Genomic DNA, 18,077 nt, shown 5'->3' on the forward strand with positions numbered 1-18,077 from the left:
GGGGCTGGCTGCAGGACCCCTTCACTCTCCTCTTGCTGCTGCAGGCTCTGCTCCCTGGCAGCAAACGCGCAGGGATGGATTTAGGGTTTCCCAGCGTAGGGCAGGGCGGCACTGACATCTAGTGGTAATATTTTTTTTTTTGAGGTTGGAGCTGCTTTGTCGATAGCTCAAATAAGGCTCTTCATTAAATGTTTTTCCCTGGGCTGAGGGCAAAGCAAACAGGGGAGTACCGAAAACACCAGCCTGGCACTGTAAATCGGACGCAAGCCCGTTTGCAGAGGGCACAGCAAAACATCCCCGAGACCCCCGAAATGGGGCAACCTTGCTGCTGCAGAGCAGGAACAGCAAATGCAACCTGGACCTCACCCTGGCAGCCAAAACGCCCTTGGGAGATGGGTGCCGGGCGGCGGGAGCGCGGGGCTCCGGCTTTGCAGAGCTGGGGACATGCCGAGGGGAGCGGGGCAGACGTTTGCAAGCTGTTTGATCAAAAGGGTCTTTAAATCACAGTGACTAGGGAGTTAATGGCTTTCACATGCTCAGACAGCCCCACAGAAAGGAGAACCACGGCCCCGAGTGGCAGGCAAGGTTTGGTGGCAGCATGTCCTGCAAGGGGTTAAGGAGCAGCAACCCCAAAAAGTCTTGGGGTGCCTTATCCTCTGCTGGGAGGAGATGCAGAGGGGCAGCCAGGTGAGGTTCTACCGTTGCCCAGCGTGCCTTCGAGCTAGCTCATAACGAGCCCGGCGAGGCTCGTATCGGCCACAAGAAATTCCAGCTACCGTTTGCAGAGCGAGCCGCTAATGAAAACCAGCGGTGCCTTCAAGCTCAGATGCAGGCATGTCCTCCGAGATCAAAGATGCAGCTCCGAGAGCGGAAAGCTGGGAATAAATTGCATCCTGTCGGAGAGACGTGCCCCGTGTCGCCTGCAGCCTTACCTGTCCTAGTTCAGAGCAGGGCCACCACCTCTCCTGTGCTTCACGGCAAGGCAAAGCCCAGTGAGATGCACATCCGTGCGGGCACCTCCGGTGGGCTTTGGGTTGTAGGAAGCAGAGGCAGGGCTCGCTTTTGGCTTCTGGACCTGCTCGGCGCTTTCCTCCTGATTTTAAAACACAAACTCTGTTTTCTCCCGATTTTAAAACACAAACTCTGTTTTCTCCCCAGTCCAGTGAAGCTTTGGAGGGAGGAAAACCCACCCTGGCCACTGTGGAGAAGCCGTTCCAGCTGCGAGCTCAGTTCCCTGCCAGGAGAGAAGAGGAGAGGGCTGCGGCCGGCACCGGCTGCCGCAGGAGAGCAGCCGAAGCTCCGGGTGTCGAGGGAGCACGTTCGATCCGTGGAGATCAGGTCCCAGGCCGAACCACACCATGCCTGGGGTTGCTCTTTTGTTGTTGTTTTTGTTAATTATTATTTCCTCCCCTCCTAGGGTCGCAAAAACCACACTTTAAAAAGACAAAGTAATCAGAGCCTTGGCCCCAAGGCAGCGCTGCTATTTAAAGCCAGGGCTGAGTTTACTATATAGGTAGGGATGTGGCTTTTAAGTGGAGATAATAATAGAGGCAGATGTAAATACGTCCTCACGTAAAGGGAGAGCAGCCTTTAACCCTGCGCCCCGTTGCTCAGTCACGGTCAGACTCTGGTTTCCCAGGAATCCCGAGGTGCCAAATGCTGGTTTTACCCTTTCAGATCTTTCTAGGTTTAGGCTAAGGGGGAAAAAAAAAAACCCACAGTGTAGAAGAGCTGGTCTTTGGGCTTGCATCCACAGCATGGTTAAAGGAGCAGAAGCTTGGTCCTGAGCATGTGCTGTAAAGGTTTAGAAAATCAGGGTATGGAGCAGGACTTGCCCCTGGACTGCGGCAAGGACATCCCGGGATATCTGAGTGCCGCACAAAGGGCGCTCCAGAGGCCAGGAATCTCATGAACTAATGGGGAAGGAGGGCTTAAGAGGAAAGAAGGAGTAATATATAAGGAGTAATTTCCCTTTCTCCATTACAGCTGGTTGTTCCCTGGTGCTGAGCGGGTTCCCGGCCAGGGACAGCGTGTTTCTGCGCATCTCCTGATGCTCGCCACCGCTGAGCACGTGACAGTAGCTACCTGGGTTTACAGCCTGAGACTTTTATACTCCTGGAAGATTTTGACTCACTGCAAGGGAATGAGAATGGGAAGAAAAATTTGATCTGTAAGGGGGAGATCTGGGTTTTAAATGAAGTCGCCCCCCCCTCCCCAAATAAAAAAAGAAAAAAATGACAGGAGGAGCTGGCTGCAATGTTTTACTCTCATAGGTATTTTCCACAAGTCTGATTTAGCCCGTTGCCTTATTCCAGCCGGAGGAAACCCCATGTGGATCCAGCTGTTTGTTCAGGGCATGGAAACCTCCTTGTCTGTGTCACTGTTGGAGCTTTCCCTGGGGCCCAAAGCCCCCGCTGTCCCTGGCAAAGCCAAGGACATGGGAACAGCTGGGAGAAACCTCCCGGGGCACCTTATGCCTTGCAGGCTGACGGGAGATGCTCTCCAGCTGACAAAGGCCCGGGGCCTCCCAGCAGTGAAGGGATGCCAGGGGCAAAGGGAGAGGAATCAGCCCCCCTGGGGATGGGGGCGGAACCGGGTGCAAGACCCCAGCCCCTGGGGCAGGACCACCTCCCCGAGCCGCCTGGGCAGGATCGGGCCCCGGCGGGCAGAGGCTGGGCTGAAGGGGTTAATAATGCTGGGAGAGTTACAGGCTGGAGTTGACACTTGGAGGCAGGCGGGGCTCCCGGCGCCTGATTGGCCTCAAATCGCATCCAAAAGTGGGTTGGTTTGGTTTTTTTTTTCCCCTCGTGTTCCCCCCCCCCGCTTCTTTTTTTTTTTTTTTTTTTTTTTTCTCTTTCACTTCTCCTCCTCCCCCAGGCTCTGGCTGGCAGGGGAGGGGAGTGGGGAACAGCGAGAGATCAAAAATAAACCTCTTATGTCAAAGCCGGGGGGAGAAAGTATAAATACAGCGGGCTCCGCAGCCGGCGCGGAGGCTGCGGGGGAGCCGCCGAGAGCCCGGTGGGGCGGCAGGGCCGGGCGATGGGGCGGCGGGCGCTGCTGGGGGGCCGGGCTCCGCTCCACCTGCTGCTGCTGTGCCACGCGTGGGCGCTGCCGCCGCCTCCGCGGGAGGCTCAGCCGCTGCTGCCCGCCCGCCTGCCCGCACCCCCGGGGCAGCTGGCCCTGCGGCTCGCCGCCTTCGGCCGCGCCGTCGTCCTCCGCCTCCGCCCCGATGCCGCTTTCCTGGCCCCCCGCCTCCGCCTCCAGCGCCTGGGGGGCCGGCGGCCAGCCGGCCGGAGCCTGCCGCGCCGGGGCTGCTTTTACACGGGAGCCGTCGAGGGGAGCCCCGATGCCCCCGCCGTGCTCAGCCGCTGCGGTGCGGGCGGCCTCCGCGCCGCTTTCCTCCTCGACGGGGCGGCCTACGAGCTGCAGCCGCTCGGGCAGCCCTGGCCCGGGCCGCCCTGGGGCCGCCCGCACCGGCTCCAGCGCCGCGCCGCCCCGCCGGGTGCCCACCCCGCGGCCGCCGGTGCCGGGGGGCCGCTCCGCCGGGCCAAGCGCTTCGTCTCCCAGGCGCGGTACGTGGAGACGCTGCTGGTGGCTGATGCTTCCATGGTGCGCTTCTACGGCGAGGACGTGGAGGTAAGGGCTGGTGGTCCCCTCTGTCCCCCCGCATCCCCCCCTTGCCCCTGTATCGTCGCGGGACACCTGGGGCCACCTTGGGTGAGCAAGCAGGGAGCTGGGGGTAGGGGATCTTGGCTCTGTCCCCACCTTTCCTCGCTGTCTAGGGGCTAAATCCCTGCGGTAAAGGCTGCAGGGTTGATCCATGGGGGTCGGTCGGTGTTTGGGGACCCTTTCCCAGGCCCAGCATCCATCCTGGGGAAGCCTGTGTCTGCACAGGCTGGTGCATGGTGCATGGTGTCCCATCAGCCTGATGTGATGGGGGACAGAGGGGGTTAATGTCTTTCTGGCTACAGGGAAAGAGCCGTGTTGCAAAAAACGATGAGCTTAACTCCCTTCCGGCTAGGAGCTCGGGCCAGATCGGGCTGAGTAATGCGCAGTCCCGCTCCTGAGCCACCTGTTAGCAGCCCAGCAGATGCACCAACAACCCTCTCCCCCGGCCACCACCGCCAGAAACTCTCCCCCTCCTTCAACATGCTCCGTCTGCGGAGACCCTGCCCGTGGCCAGGCTTTGCAGAGACCCCCGGAGCGGAGATCCTGGCCTCTCGCCCTCCACTTCCATCTCCAGGGCTGTTGACCAGCCGCTTCCATCAGCACTGGGTTATTTTTCGTATCTCTTGCAGAAAGCCGGCTCCCCATCGCCGTGCTCCCTGCAGTGGTGGGTCCTCGGGTCCCGATTCGGGTTTGCGTGGTCTGAAACGCCCTCGGGTTTTTGCAAGGGATAACCGTGCACCGAAGTTGCTCGTCCTCTGCGGCAGGTTGTCTGGGTACGGGGCTGTTGGAGGAGTCCTTGAAGCTGGAGCTCAGCAGGGAGCAGACGGGCAGCTGAAACCAGGGGCTGTGCTTTGGCAGCCTGGCTTTGCCATTTCTGCCCTCTTTATCCTTCCCCTGGGGGCTTCACCCAGCTTCTCCATTCCTAATGAAGCAGTGTTTTAATTCCAGCCCTGCTCGGGGTGGGAGGGCTGGACCTTGAGAAATGCTAGACCTTGGAGCTCCAGCTGATCTCAGCTGCTCAGCATCACTGGGGTTTCATCTCTTGCTCGGTTTGCCTTGCCTGCCACCAAGCCAGGCTGGCAGGAACCGATAGCAGAGGGTCAAGGAGGGATGGATGCTGCAGTTGGAGACAAACCCCCGTCCTCTCCCAGAGCACACAGCAGTCAAAAACAGAGGTTGCAATGGAATAACCTGAATTATTTTACCTTCATCCCCAAGAGCAATATCTTTGCATCACCTCTCAGGGTATTTCTGGATGGGGAGGAAGCCTTTCAAGATCTTGTTTTGAATGAATAGGGCAATAATGTATTTAAGTATTTGGGAGAAAACTTCAACTGGCTCTTGTGTAGCAGTTAAACAACAACAAAAAAAGCCACCTGCTGTGTTTCTGTGTCTTTTGTTCTCAGCAACAAAAATGCAGGGAGAAGCAGGGTTGCTGCTAACCCAGGAGACCAAATAGCCATCTCGCTTCTCCCTAAATACCTACATTTTGTGGGCCAAAAAAGTGAGGGCTTGCTTGTGCTGGTGAGAACTTGGAGAGCTGACTAGGAGATGCCCAGGCAGCAAAAATGTTGAGTCAGAAGAAACCATATTTAAATAGTGACTTTTCTTCCCGTAACCACACTTTAATTACCAAATACTTATTAAAGGTCACAAGCATTGTTTGTATTCCCAGTTATTTTCTTGCATAAGCTGTAACAGCTCAAGTAGAAGATAGGCACCGTAAGACGCAGTGAGGCGCTGAGAGTTATAATCGATGTCATCCTGTTGTTAGGAAAATGCTATTAATGATTTATTCCTAATCAATTTGAGCAGTTATAGCTCAGCCGCTTACCTAATTTAGGTAACAAGAGTTTAATTCTACCTCCATCAATACTCACGTAAACCAGGAGGGAATGATGATGAAGTGAAAGCAGAACCAGACTTGAAATTTGGGGGTTTAATCATTCTTCTGGCTCGAAGATTGCAGGAGATGGGGTATTTGGGGGGGGGCATTAGCAGCAGGACGGTGCTGAGGAGCCGGCAGGTCGTGGAGGACTTGGCAGGGTGGGACCTGCAGCGATTAGGAAAAGCCCTGTAGGGATGGGTGTGAGGCCTCGGGCTGGAGACTCAAGTTATCATTGTGCATTTTTCCTGCAGAGGACCCAAAATGCTTGGAAAACGATTAAAAAAAGAAGGTGAGCATCCCTAAGAGAATTAAGGGGGGGGGGGGGGTGAGGATGGGAAACTGAGGCAGGAGAGAGTGTAGGGGCCAATACGTGCAGGAGAAAGGGCACTTGGGCTGAGCACCTGCAGCGCAGCCGGCGCTGGCAGAGATGCTCTGCAAGGCTGGGCGATGGTTGCCGAGACACCTAAAGCGACAGGCGGTTACAAAAACCGTCCGCAGCATCCCCGGCCAGTTGGCAGCAGGACCAGATTCCTGTGGTGGGATTTCTCCTGTCTCTTGGGTGCGGATGAGACTCGTTTCCAAGCTTTCCTCTTGCAAACGTGACGCTACCATCCCCTTTTCTGTCCCCCTTGCCCAAGCGAGGAATCTGCGATCCCTGCCTCCGAGAGCTGGTAGCGACCGAGGACCAGGGCAAAAATCAGATCGGTCGGATTAAGCCGGGACTCCTCGCCTGACTTCCGTGGTTTTTCCAGGCAGATTTACCAGGTTTCAGGCACGCTGTTGCAATCCCTTCCCTCTAAGACCAGGCGGGTGCGGCGCAGGGCACTGCTGGGGTCCCGCTGCCGGCTCTCCCGCGCCCCGACTGACTATCAAAGCGACCTTGGAGGTAAAGCCAAAGCCACCTTGGAGCCCCAGGTCCCCTCGTGTCCGGCTCCTAGGCTCGCTTTAGGATATTTTGCAGCTTGAGCGGGTGAGTTCACTTAATCCCTTGACAAAAGGAGCCGGCCCCTCCTGAGCCGATCCCAAAGGCAACCTGGGGTGGGATTAAAGGGGATCTTTGCAAGGCGAGGGGGGACCTGCATTGCTGGTGCTTTTCCTCTGGGATTTGTCCCCCGGGGGTGACCCCGAGCCTGCATCCACTTTGGCGCAAGGGGTCGGAGCACCGGGCAACCTCCCTAAATACTCCCCTGGCCGACGGATTCTCTTCCTGGCGTCGCCCCGTAACGTTGCACAGCTGCCGCGTCTCAGCCCCGCCGCTGGCGCGGTGACCGCCGATTATCAAGGGCTTCGGTATGGAAGCAGCCCACGGGCAAACTGCAGGGCTCCTGCCCCGGGATGCTCTCGGGATGGGCTTTCGCTTCACGTCCATCCGTGCCTGCGAAGAGGTGGTGGCCGTCCTGCATGTGCCTCGGTTTCCCCTGCCCCGAGAAGGGGTAATTGCTCCTCTCGTGGGTCAGCCCCAAATATCCCGTAGAGAAGGAAAGAAAAATCCAATGACAAACAGAAAAGGGATGGGGCAGAGAGCTGGGAAGGCAGGAGGGTGTCCCCCGGGTGTCCCCCAGGTGTCCCCCTCGCCCCCCGTTTCCCTTGGCTGCTGCCCACATTTTTTTTGCGAGGAAATTCTTGGCCCGGGCTTCAAACCGCAGGAGGAGGCTGGCAGGGCGGCCGCCAGCCGCTGCGGGTATCCGAGCCGGGGGGCCAGCACGCAGACATCGCTTTGGGGGAAGAGACACAGGCTGGGATATGTTTTTACCCGTTGTTTTTTAAAAGCTGGGCAGCCCTCGCATCTGACCCTGTGTTTTTTTCCTTCCATCTGTCTGCACTCCAGAAATCTCAGCTTTTCTTTTTTTCCTCTTTTTTTTTTTTTTTTTCTGGCTTCTAGGCAGAAAGGAGGTGGGGGGGGGGGGTGGAACCCAAAAAACCAACCACCCTATAAGCAAACAAACAAACCTACAGCCCCAGGTCAGGTTGAGCATTAATCTCCACGAGCTGGGAAGCGAGTTGGAGGGAGGCGAGTTGTGCCGGGGTGTTGCACGGGTGCTCCCTGCCATCCTTCTGCACTGGGTGGGTCCGGTGATATTAGATCATTATGTGCATACCGCAAAAATAGTTAGTGTCTGTGTAAGAGCAGTTTCTCCCCCCAAAAATAATAATAAAAAAACAAAACAAAATAGTTTGGGGATCTCTGCAGACTTCAGCTTCTGAGTCGTTCCCACGAAGGAGAATGTAAGCAGAGATTTTGCAAGAGCCTGTATCAGAAAGCGAAATCCTTTGATATTTTCAAGTTAAAAACAACCGCTTTGGTTCCCCGTGCACTGATTTATATTTATTTTTTCCATTGCTATCCCTCTGCACATGCTCTTTGCCGCCGGCAGCCTCGCATCAGGCAGCGCTGGTGGTACCCGCGCGGTACCACAGCGGTGCTGCGGCAGGAGCTGCTGTAATGCAGGTGTGTCAGGCAAAAGGCATCCTCCCTCATTTTGGGGGGGAAATAGGGGGAATTTGATCTTCTTGAGACCAGAGGGATTGCAGCCAGTGGGGGGAAAAAGAGAGGTAGGAGGTTTTTTTAGGGCATCACCGGGCAGTAGAAACCCCTGCGCTGCCTCTGCAGCGGGCTGGCTCAGCTGCGATGCTCGTGCCTGGCCACGCAAGCCCTGCGTGGGGTGGAGGAGGGATGCTCCCGTGATCCCCTTGGGCTTGGGCTGATGTCCTCTCTCCCCAGAGCAGCTAAAGGGCTGATTTTCCGGCGGTATCTACCAGTTGGACAGAAATCCTGCCCAGATCTCCCAGGACGCTGGTTGGAAACGGCGGGGGAGCGCCCTGTGCCCACGGTGCCTTCCAAGGAGGCAGACACCAGCTCCTGAGTCCGTTCGTGCCTCTGGGCTCCCCAAACCCAACCCTGTGGCTGCCCCACATCTCATCCAGATACCCACGTCCTCAGCCTCGCTGCTGGGAAGGAAACGCTGGAGAAGGCGGCATTCCCTCCTGGGTGGCTCGTCAAGCCAGAGCCTGTTTGCAAAGGCATGGGGAGGATGGGACGAGCGGGATTCGACTCGTCCGCAGCCGGTCGTTGGCCAAAAGCACTCAGCCAGCCTCTCCTGAGCCCTGGGGATCCCGTAATTTGCTTTTGGCCCCAGCTCCGAACCCTTGGCCAAGCCAAGGCGTTGCAGGTGGATTGCCGCTCTCCCCGGAGCAGTCAGGGTCCATCCGAAACCCAAGCAACTCCCGCACGGTCCAGGGATGAGTATAAATAGACACCAGATGGTGGAACAAGTGAAGTTGACCTTTTAATCTGCACTGAAGAGCTGTTTGTTCGGTTCGCTTTCCGTCTTCGCTTTCTAGACGAAGGGAAGGTGGACGGATGTTTTCCGAGTCCCTCCGTTCCTTGCTGCTGAAAGAGTTTCTTGGCTGGATGTAGCCCTCCGGATGCGAGGGTCGGTGTCCCGGGGGATTTGTGGTAGGGACTGAGAGCTCCCAGGTAACAACTACAAGGATGGAGAGAAACCTGTAGTGGGTTAGAAAAGGATGGGGCAGGATTTGCTCCCTTGAAAATGATGGATGATCCCAACAGCGCGCAGCTCCGGCGTAGAGCATCCTTCTAGGTCTTCACGCATGTCATCTTAGGAAGGCTCTGTGATATTTTTAGGAAGGTTCCCAATGGGCTTTCCCCACAGGGTAAACAATTCCCCCGGTCCCCTGGAGCAACCAGACGTTCGTGGGGATCTCGCCTGGGTTTCTTGCCTCGGCGGTGACTTCTCCGTGACATTTGTTGCATGCTTCGGGCTGGGATGTGAGTCACGTCGCGGAGATCTGGCCAGTCTAAATAAACCAGTCTATTCAGCGCTCCCATCATCCTTGCTGGGGCCTGCCCTTGGATAATGAGCCGGGAAGGACTTGGGATACGTCTTGCTGAAGCGAGACATCTGTTTTATGTGAAGCTGCCAGCGACGGGATAAAATGTGGCAGAATAATTTGAAATAGCCACAACCGCCCTGGGCGAGCGGCTCTGCCCCGTGAGCCGCTCTCGGTGCCGTCGCTGTTAGGGGAGGGAGATATCTCCCTAAACGTCTCCCTCGCTTGCTAAGAAAACGGCATTTCGTGCATATCCCTGTCCCAGCAGCGTTGCGATGGATGGGCGCGCGGAGCCAGCTCCACTCGGGAAACATGGATTTTGGGTGAAACTCGGCTGTCGGAGAGGGCTTCCACCGAGTCCTTGCAGTTTAATTAGCTAGTGGCGCTGAAGCGAGACCGTGGGGTGTAATTTGTCTGGGGAAGAGAGAAGCCACTTTCTCTTTCCCAATACCGTATTGTGTAATAGCTGCATTTTTTTCTCCTGACTCCGGGACCGTGAACGGGTGCCAAGCAGAAGAGGAATTTCGATGCTCCGATAAGATGTTTACATCAGCCTAAACATCGCCGGCGCATTTGACATATTAAGTAATCTCTGGTCATCCCAGTCGCCCGAGCAGGGGATGCTGCTGGGCGACGACTCGGCCGTCAAAGCGCTTTGGCCCCGGTTTGTCGCCGAGGACGTTGGGTTCCAACCCTGCCGAGCGGCGCGGGCAGGAGTTTTACAGCCGTGCGAGGGTGGTTTTGCGCCCACGGGAGGTTGCGCAGGAGGCGGTTCCCGCCCCGGGGCGGCGAGGGCAGGGTTAATGCTTTGGGAATATGCAAGAGCACTCGCTGGGACACGTGAGGTTTCCTTGAAGGGCTTCTGGGTGCAAAGGGTTCGTGGCGGGTGGAGAAGGGGATGCAGGGGTAGGCTCGTCCTGCCCGTCCTTCCCGCCGGCACAAGGTGTAAAGCATCACGTACGGAAAAGGCGGCACTTGGTCTATCAACCCAGGTGGATGCCCGAGTCAGTCTGGATGTGGTAGGTGTCGTAAGGGAGGTTGATTTCTCCTTTCTGAACAACAACAACAAAAAAAGAGCCCCACGGCAAAGGTTTTACCCAGGCTTTGCCTGCCCCTCTCTTTCCCCGCAGAACCACGTCCTGACCCTGATGTCCATGGCGGCTCGCATCTACAAGCACCCCAGCCTGAAGAACTCCATCAACCTGGTGGTGGTGAAGGTGCTGGTGGTGGACGAGGCGGCAGCAGGGCCGGAGGTGTCCGACAACGGCGGGCTCACCCTGCGCAACTTCTGTAGCTGGCAGCAAAGGTTCAACCCTCCGAGCGACCGGCACCCGGAGCACTACGACACTGCCATCCTGCTGACGAGACAGGTCTGAAGGGTCCCTTGGGGATGGTCTGGTTGGGGTGGAGAGCAAAGGGGTCAGGGTGTCCCCGGAGGGGGAGGCGGGATCCCCCACCGTGCAAAGAATGAAGCTTGCGACAAAGCGACTGGGGGAGGGTGGTTGCATTTGGGCTGCAGACCACCAGCGGGTTGCCCCGCTCTGCGCGGAGGTGTTGAGGCTGCCGAAGGTGGGACCCCTTCACCCCTCCTTACCTCCCTCGGCGCCGCTCGCAAACAGGACTTCTGCGGACACCAAAGCTGCGACACGCTGGGAGTGGCGGATATCGGCACCATGTGCGACCGCAACAAAAGCTGCTCGGTGATTGAAGACGAGGGCCTGCAGGCAGCCTACACCCTGGCTCACGAACTGGGTAACGCGTCCCTTCCCGAGGGGGTTTCTGCTTTTTTCGGTCCGGCGTGGCCAGCCCCGCTGCTGGGAGGGGATGCAGCGCAGCCCAGCGCCCGCATCTCCCGCTTGGGTACCAAGCCTGGGGCGGCACTGCGGGGCTTCTGGCACCGGCCGAAGCTGGTTTGCAGCAGCAAATGCGCTTAGAAGTCCCTGAGTTGGTGTAAATCGGTGCATTTTGGGAGTGCTGGTTGACAGCCGGCTGGACATGAGCCGGCAGTGTGCCCAGGTGGCCGCCGAGAAGGCCAACAGCGTCCTGGCCTGTACCAGCACTAGTGTGGCCAGCAGGAGCAGGGCAGGGATCGTGCCCCTGTGCTCGGCACTGGTGAGGCCGCACCTCGAATCCTGTGTTCAGAGTTGGGCCCCTCACGACAAGAAGGACGTTGAGGTGCTGGAGCGTGTCCAGAGAAGGGCAGCGGAGCTGGGGAGGGGTCTGGAGCACAAGTCTGATGAGGAGCGGCTGAGGGAACTGGGGGTGTTCAGTCTGGAGAAGAGGAGGCTGAGGGGAGCCCTCATCGCTCTCTGCCACTGCCTGAAAGGGGGTTGTGGTGAGGTGGGGGTTGGTCTCTTCTCCCAAGTAACCAGTGACAGGATGAGAGGAAATGGCCTCCAGTTGTGCCAGGGGAGGTTTAGACTTGATATTAGGAAATTTTCTTTACTGAAAGAGTGGTCAGACATTGGCACAGGCTGCCCAGGGAGGTGGTGGAGTCACCGTCTCTGGAGGTGTTCAAAAAATGTGTAGACGTGGCACTTGGGGACATGGTTTAGTGGGCGTGTTGGTGTTGGGTTGACAGTTGGACTTGACGATCTTCAAGGTCTGTTCCAACCTTAACGGTTCTGTGATTTGCCTGATGTGATGAGTTAAGGCGTGGGGCCAAGCACTTCCTCCCCTTGGTTTGCTACTCCTAGAGATGCGCTGACTAACTTGGGCTGCTTTGCCCTGCCCGCAGCGGGCTGTGCCTTTGAGATGGAGCAAGCACGTACCGTCCTGTTTATCGCTTCTGATTTATCAGAAGCTTTTGCAGCGATAGGAACTGCTTGAGAACTTACAGATGCTTCCAGCTGCCTGCACATCACCTGCAGTGGGGCAGGGGCTGGGGGGCTGCGGCTCAGCGACGCTCTCTGCTCCCCAGGCCACGTGCTCAGCATGCCCCACGATGACTCCAAGACCTGCGAGCGGCTCTTCGGGCCCCTCGGCAAGCACCATATGATGGCCCCTCTTTTCATCCACTTGAACAAGACCCAGCCCTGGTCTCCTTGCAGCGCCATGTACCTCACCGAGTTCCTGGACGGAGGGCACGGTAAGGAGCCTCGTCATTCAAGACGGCCTTTTCCTTAATTGCTGAGGCTCTTTCCAATGCCTGGAGGGATGTGTTGGGTTGAAGGGGGTTCAAACCAGACCACAGGCAGAGGTTTGGGGTGCCCTGCTTGGTGCAACCCATGGCGCCAAGCCTTGATGCATCTCCGCCTCGCCCAGGCGACTGCTTGCTCGATGCCCCGGCCGAGCCCCTCTCCCTGCCCGCCGAGCTGCCCGGCCGAGGAGCCCTGTACAGCCTGGACCAGCAATGCCAGCAGATCTTCGGCAAGGACTTCCAGCACTGCCCCAACACCACAGAGGAGGACATCTGCGCCCAGCTCTGGTGCAGGACGGGCAGCGGGGAGCCCCTTTGCCACACCAAGAACGGCAGCTTGCCCTGGGCCGACGGCACGCCCTGCAAAGCTGGTGGGCTGTGCTGGGACGGCCGCTGCGTGCCGCAGGACGCCCTGAAGCCCCAGGTAACGGGGAGAGTTTGGGGACTGACGGGCTGAGGCTCGACCCTTCGGATTCCCGAACCTCTGACCTGAGTCCTGCCGTCTCCTGGTCTAGCTTTGGGTTTGCCTGATCTGTTTTCTGGATATTGCTCCTTCAACAGCACCTTTTCGTTAATCTTTATTATTGCAAGCCCAGCTTGTAGATAAATGCTGCCGTGCCTTTTGCCGAGGCATGGGCTGCTCTGAAGCAGAGCAAGCAGCCGCAGTTCTGCGAGTAAATCATCGCTTTTGGCCCTGCTGGGGGAATTAGCAGTGATTTGAGTCAGTCAGCAAAGTCCTTAAACCCAAGCTTAACTTTAAGCACATGAACAGACTGGTGGAAGTCGGTGATAACTTCATGCGTGGGCTTAAGTGCTTTGCTGGATCAGGGCCCCGGCTGGCGACGTGGGGAGAGAAGCTGGGGGGAGGTTTTTAGCTCCGCTTCAGACCTTTGCGTGCCCCGGGAGCGAGCAGCCGGGGACGGACGGGCTCGGGGACGGATCCAGCAGCTTCTCATGGCCTCTTGCAGCCGGCGCTGGACGGCGGCTGGGGCCCGTGGAGCCCCTGGGGCTCCTGCTCCCGGACCTGCGGCGGCGGCGTGCAGTTCTCCCACCGCCATTGCGACAGCCCCAAGCCCCAGCACGGCGGCCGGTACTGCGAGGGCCAGCGCGCCAAGTACCAGTCCTGCCGCACCGAGGAGTGCCCGCCCGATGGTAAGCCCGGCTCTGCAAAGCCACCCCTCCGCGCAGCAAAGGGCTGCAATTCCCGAATGCACGCTCGCCTCCCACCCCCGTTTTTCCAGGACCCATCGCCAGGGATCACTCCACTCTTCCTTGAATATTCCTATTTGAGGGGGGGGCATAGCTTTCTGCTGGGGGTTGTGATCCCCTCCGGCTGGGTGGGAGGTGGGTGGCATCCCTCCTCTGCTTGCACGCTCGCCGCGCGCTCCCGCTATCCTCAGCTCGCTCCTGCATCTCTGCGACGGCCGAGGAGGCCAGACGTTTTTTTGGGTCACGTTTCACATTTTTTTAATATTTTTCTTTTTTTTTTTTTTTTTTTTTTTTGTTGTTGGTGGTAGTGGTTTTTTCCCTGTGGCTTTTGGGTCACGTTTCGTCTTTCCTTTCAGGGAAAAGCTTTCGGGAGCAGCAGTGCGAGAAGTACAACAGCTACAACTTTACGGATCTGGAAGGGAATCGCCTGGAGTGGGTTCCCAAGTACGCGGGAGTGTCACCCCGAGACCGATGCAAACTCTTTTGCCGAGCCAGAGGGAGGAGCGAATTTAAAGTCTTTGAGGCCAAAGTAAGAGACCCAGTGATACAATCACCCCTCCTTTTTCTCATTTCAGATCAAATGCCCTAATTGCTCCTCTGCGTCCCCTCCCTTTCCTAGGTGATCGACGGGACGCTGTGCGGACCGGAGACCCTCTCCATCTGCGTCCATGGGCAGTGCATCAAGGCTGGCTGCGATCACGTAGTCGGGTCCTCCAAGAAGCTGGACAAGTGCGGGGTGTGCGGCGGCAACGGCTCGACTTGCAGGAAAATATCCGGCTCGCTCAATCGATCCAAGTAAGGTGCCGGGGAGAAGAGGTCAGCGGAGATGGGCTGGGGGAAGAAAAAACACCTTCCCCTCTCATTCTCCTTTTTTTTTAATTGCAAAAGTGCTAGGCTAGGAATATTAGGACTCCTCCTAGGTCACGTAAAGCCAGTTTGCTTTCCCAAAGCACCACACCTCGGCGCAGACCTTGTTTGCAGCGGCGGGACTCGAGGAGTGCGTGGCTTTCCGTGCCGTTAACCGGGGTTTGCAGCCGTGCCGACACCCGTGGCTGGGTGGCCTTGCCACAGCCTGGTCTCCTCACCAGGCTCAGGGGCTTACACTGAGTTAATTTGGGAGCAGCGTTAGGCAAGCCAAGCAGAGTTTATTTTCTAAAATAATAGCTGGTGCTGACACCGGCGATGGGCTCGGTACGCCACTGCAAATCCATCTGCTGCCCCGAGGAGTTTACATATGCATCTCACGCCAACGCCGTGCGTTGGACACATACTCAAGGGCTGGTGCTGAACTATATAAATAGTTCGATAACTTTTCCCGAGGCTTAGGGGTGAATTTCGGTCCTAGGACACGGGCATCGAGGCAGCCGCTTCCATCGCCCCAGATCTCCGTTGCTTTGCCAAAGAGCTGAATTTAAGGCTTTTGTTGAAAAGGTCGTAACAAAAGCCCAACGCGTCCAATTCCATGCGGCGAGGTGACTCACGCAGTCAAATTAGATTTCCTAAATGGTTTCCTTCCAGGGAGCCAGCTGAAAATGGGGCTTCCACTCTCCTATGAATTGTTTGTGGTTGACTAAAAGAGAGATTAGCGTAGTAGCTACAGCCAAGCAGAGATCCCATTAAGATCAGGGTGAGGGAGGCCAGGGTGACTGAGAGCAGAGTTTGACCTGAAAGCTTTGTTCCAAAATACTCTAAACCTAATTACCGACCACAGCCTCAACCGTGGGGATGTGTGGAAAACAATCCCGTCGGCCCCACGACGTGAGTCACGCCAAGGGTGGCATTTTATTATAGTAGCAAGTAATTACCATAGCACTGGGTGCTGAGGGCTCGAGTACGGAAGGCTTCCCGGTGCTGTCGCGGGAGCTGTGGCGCTCCAGGGATGGGCTCCAGCTGGGTCTGCAGGGGAATCCTCCCCCAGCGTGGAATGTGCTCTGTGCCCTCCAACAAGAGCTCTTCTGCGTCGTGGTGGTGGCTGCAAAACCCTTCCGAAGACAAGCCCATGAGGGTGGAGAGACGCCCGCCTATGGATAGGCATGGTTTTGTTGCCGTAGTATTTCCTGTCTTCTAGGAAAGGCTTTTGAGTTGATATCAAGTCGTCTACAATGTGAGATGTCTGTTGGCTTAACTTTTTAACTGATGATCTGGTTTCAGCAGCAACATCTGGCCAATGTACATATTCTCTCTGCGTACAATGCCAGCAGTGCCCCGGCTCTCTCCTGTCCTGCTGTGCTGGATCTATCCGACAGCATCACTAAAATCTAGGCTTTTAGTCCCAAACAATTCACCCATTTCAAAAGAAAGGGAGTGAGGGGAACTTCCCACCAAGGCTGGTAACTGAGGGGCTGTTCGTTTGATTCCATCTCTCATTTTTTTGCAAAATCTTCCAGCTGAGCACACACCTGGCACGACTGCAATATTTCCAGCTCCCGAGCGCTCTGGGTTAGAGAGAGGTGGCTTCAGAGCCACGATCCCGCTCGCCAAGTGCTATCCCCTGCACAGGTCTCCTCTTAATAAGTCCCAGAGAGTAACAGTGTCCCTTTGCCCCGTGCAGATACGGCTACAATGACATTGTCACCATCCCCGCCGGGGCAACCAACATCGACATCAAACAGCGCAGCCACCGCGGGGTCCGTCACGATGGGAATTACCTGGCCCTGAGGACCCTCGAGGGCAAGTACTTGCTGAACGGAGACTTTGCTATCTCGGCCATGGAGCAGGACATCCTCATTAAGGGGACCATCCTGAAATACAGCGGCTCCATGACGACCCTGGAGAGGCTGCAGAGCTTCCGACAGCTCCCGGAGCCCCTGACCGTCCAGCTGCTGACCATCGCCAGCGAGGTCTTCCCTCCAAAAGTCAAGTACACCTTCTTCATCCCCAAGGACGTCCCTTTCAACAAGCAGAAAGGCAAAGAGAAGAAGTCGGCCAATGTCATCCGACCGATGCTGACCTCCCAGTGGGTCCTGGGCGACTGGTCCGAGTGCTCCAAGACGTGCGGCTCCGGCTGGCAGAGGCGGACGGTGGATTGCCGGGACGTGGAGGGCCAAACTTCCTCCGCTTGCGACAGATCCCTCAAGCCTGAGGACATCAAGCCCTGCGGAGACATCCCCTGCCCGCTCTGGCGCCTGGGTCCCTGGTCCCCTTGCTCCCAAACTTGTGGCGAGGGCGTGCGGACACGCAACGCCTCTTGCATCGATTACACCGGTAAAATCACCGCCCCGGAGAAATGCAGCTCGCCGGGGCCGCCGCCGGCCACCGCTGCCTGCGTGCCGCGGCAGTGCTGAGCCGCGCCGGGCACGGCTCGGCGGCGATGCGCCGCGCCGGCAGCGCCGGGGCAGGACGGCGAGGACGCCGCGGGCTTGCTCGCCGGACAGATAACCACTCTCCAGCGGTTCATCCCCACCCCATCGACGTCTACCTCAGAGGGGGGAATAATGGCAGCAAAACGGGGAGGAATCACTTCTTTGCCTTTCTTTCTTCCTTTCTTTCTAGCTGGTGGCTCGCAGGCAAGTTGTAATTTAAGGGGGGAAAAAGAAGCGTTATCAGTAGGGTGTTTCCAAAGAGCTGTCGTTAAATGTGGTTGCAGACCCCGTTTGCAGGGTTCGCTGGGGTTTGTCGCTGGAAAAAATGCGGAGCTGGCTTTGCCGTCGCTGCATCCCAGCTGCAGGTCGAGGAGCTCCGGGGTGGGCGGCTTCGCCGATAGACTCGGGATCCCTTTGCAAAAGGCTTGGGTCAGGTTGCCGTCCCCTCCCCGCAGCGGCGTGGGTGTCCTTGAGCGCGAGGAGCGTTTTATCGGCTATGGGTTTAGCTTGGGAGGTAACTCGTTGGGCTGGGAGCGGGAATGAGCCGAGGGCCGGATCCTGGCACGCGTTAGGCGGGAGGACAGGCGAGGTGGTCGCGGTGGTTTCCGCTGGATTTATAACCTACGAGGCGACAGACCTCTGCCTCCAAACTCCCCCAGCGTCTGCAGAGGTTCTCCTAGAGCTACGACCCCACGCCTCCATTTCCCCAGCTATAAAACCGAGGCTAAATTACACCTGATCTGGCTTGCAGGGTTGCCGTGAGGGTTAATTAACCACTAATTCTGCAGTGCTTCCACTGTGAAGTGCCTACTGCGATACCCGTCCCCTCTCTGGAGCAGACGCGTGGGTGTGCCAGCCTTTCCTCTCCCAGCCTCGGCTTTCAGTCCCCCGTGTGCTCATTTTCTCAGCTCTGCTTTAATTTTGGAGATAATTCGGCTTGCAGCAGGGTCGAGGATGCTGAGCCTCTCCCCAGCCTGCCGCGGTGACCGGTGCCGCTCTTCACCTCTGCTTTCCCGGG

The 18,077-nt window shown here is 57.4% G+C and overlaps 1 protein-coding gene across 1 annotated transcript; it reads left to right on the forward strand.

Moving 5' to 3' along the window:
* Positions 1-1,804: 1,804 nt before the first annotated feature.
* ADAMTS8 (ADAM metallopeptidase with thrombospondin type 1 motif 8) lies at positions 1,805-17,041 on the forward strand (the record flags this gene model as incomplete). Its single annotated transcript, XM_082010038.1, has 9 exons — positions 1,805-3,636; positions 10,540-10,779; positions 11,029-11,161; positions 12,330-12,497; positions 12,674-12,972; positions 13,517-13,700; positions 14,114-14,286; positions 14,377-14,552; positions 16,309-17,041. The coding sequence occupies exons 1-9, from the start codon at positions 3,040-3,042 to the stop codon at positions 17,039-17,041; spliced, it is 2,703 nt and encodes a 900-aa protein (XP_081866164.1). The 5' UTR covers positions 1,805-3,039.
* Positions 17,042-18,077: the final 1,036 nt, after the last annotated feature.

This window comes from Phaethon aethereus, assembly GCF_964289735.1.
Source record: "Phaethon aethereus genome assembly, chromosome: 23".
In the NCBI taxonomy this organism is placed as follows: Eukaryota; Metazoa; Chordata; class Aves; order Phaethontiformes; family Phaethontidae; genus Phaethon; species Phaethon aethereus.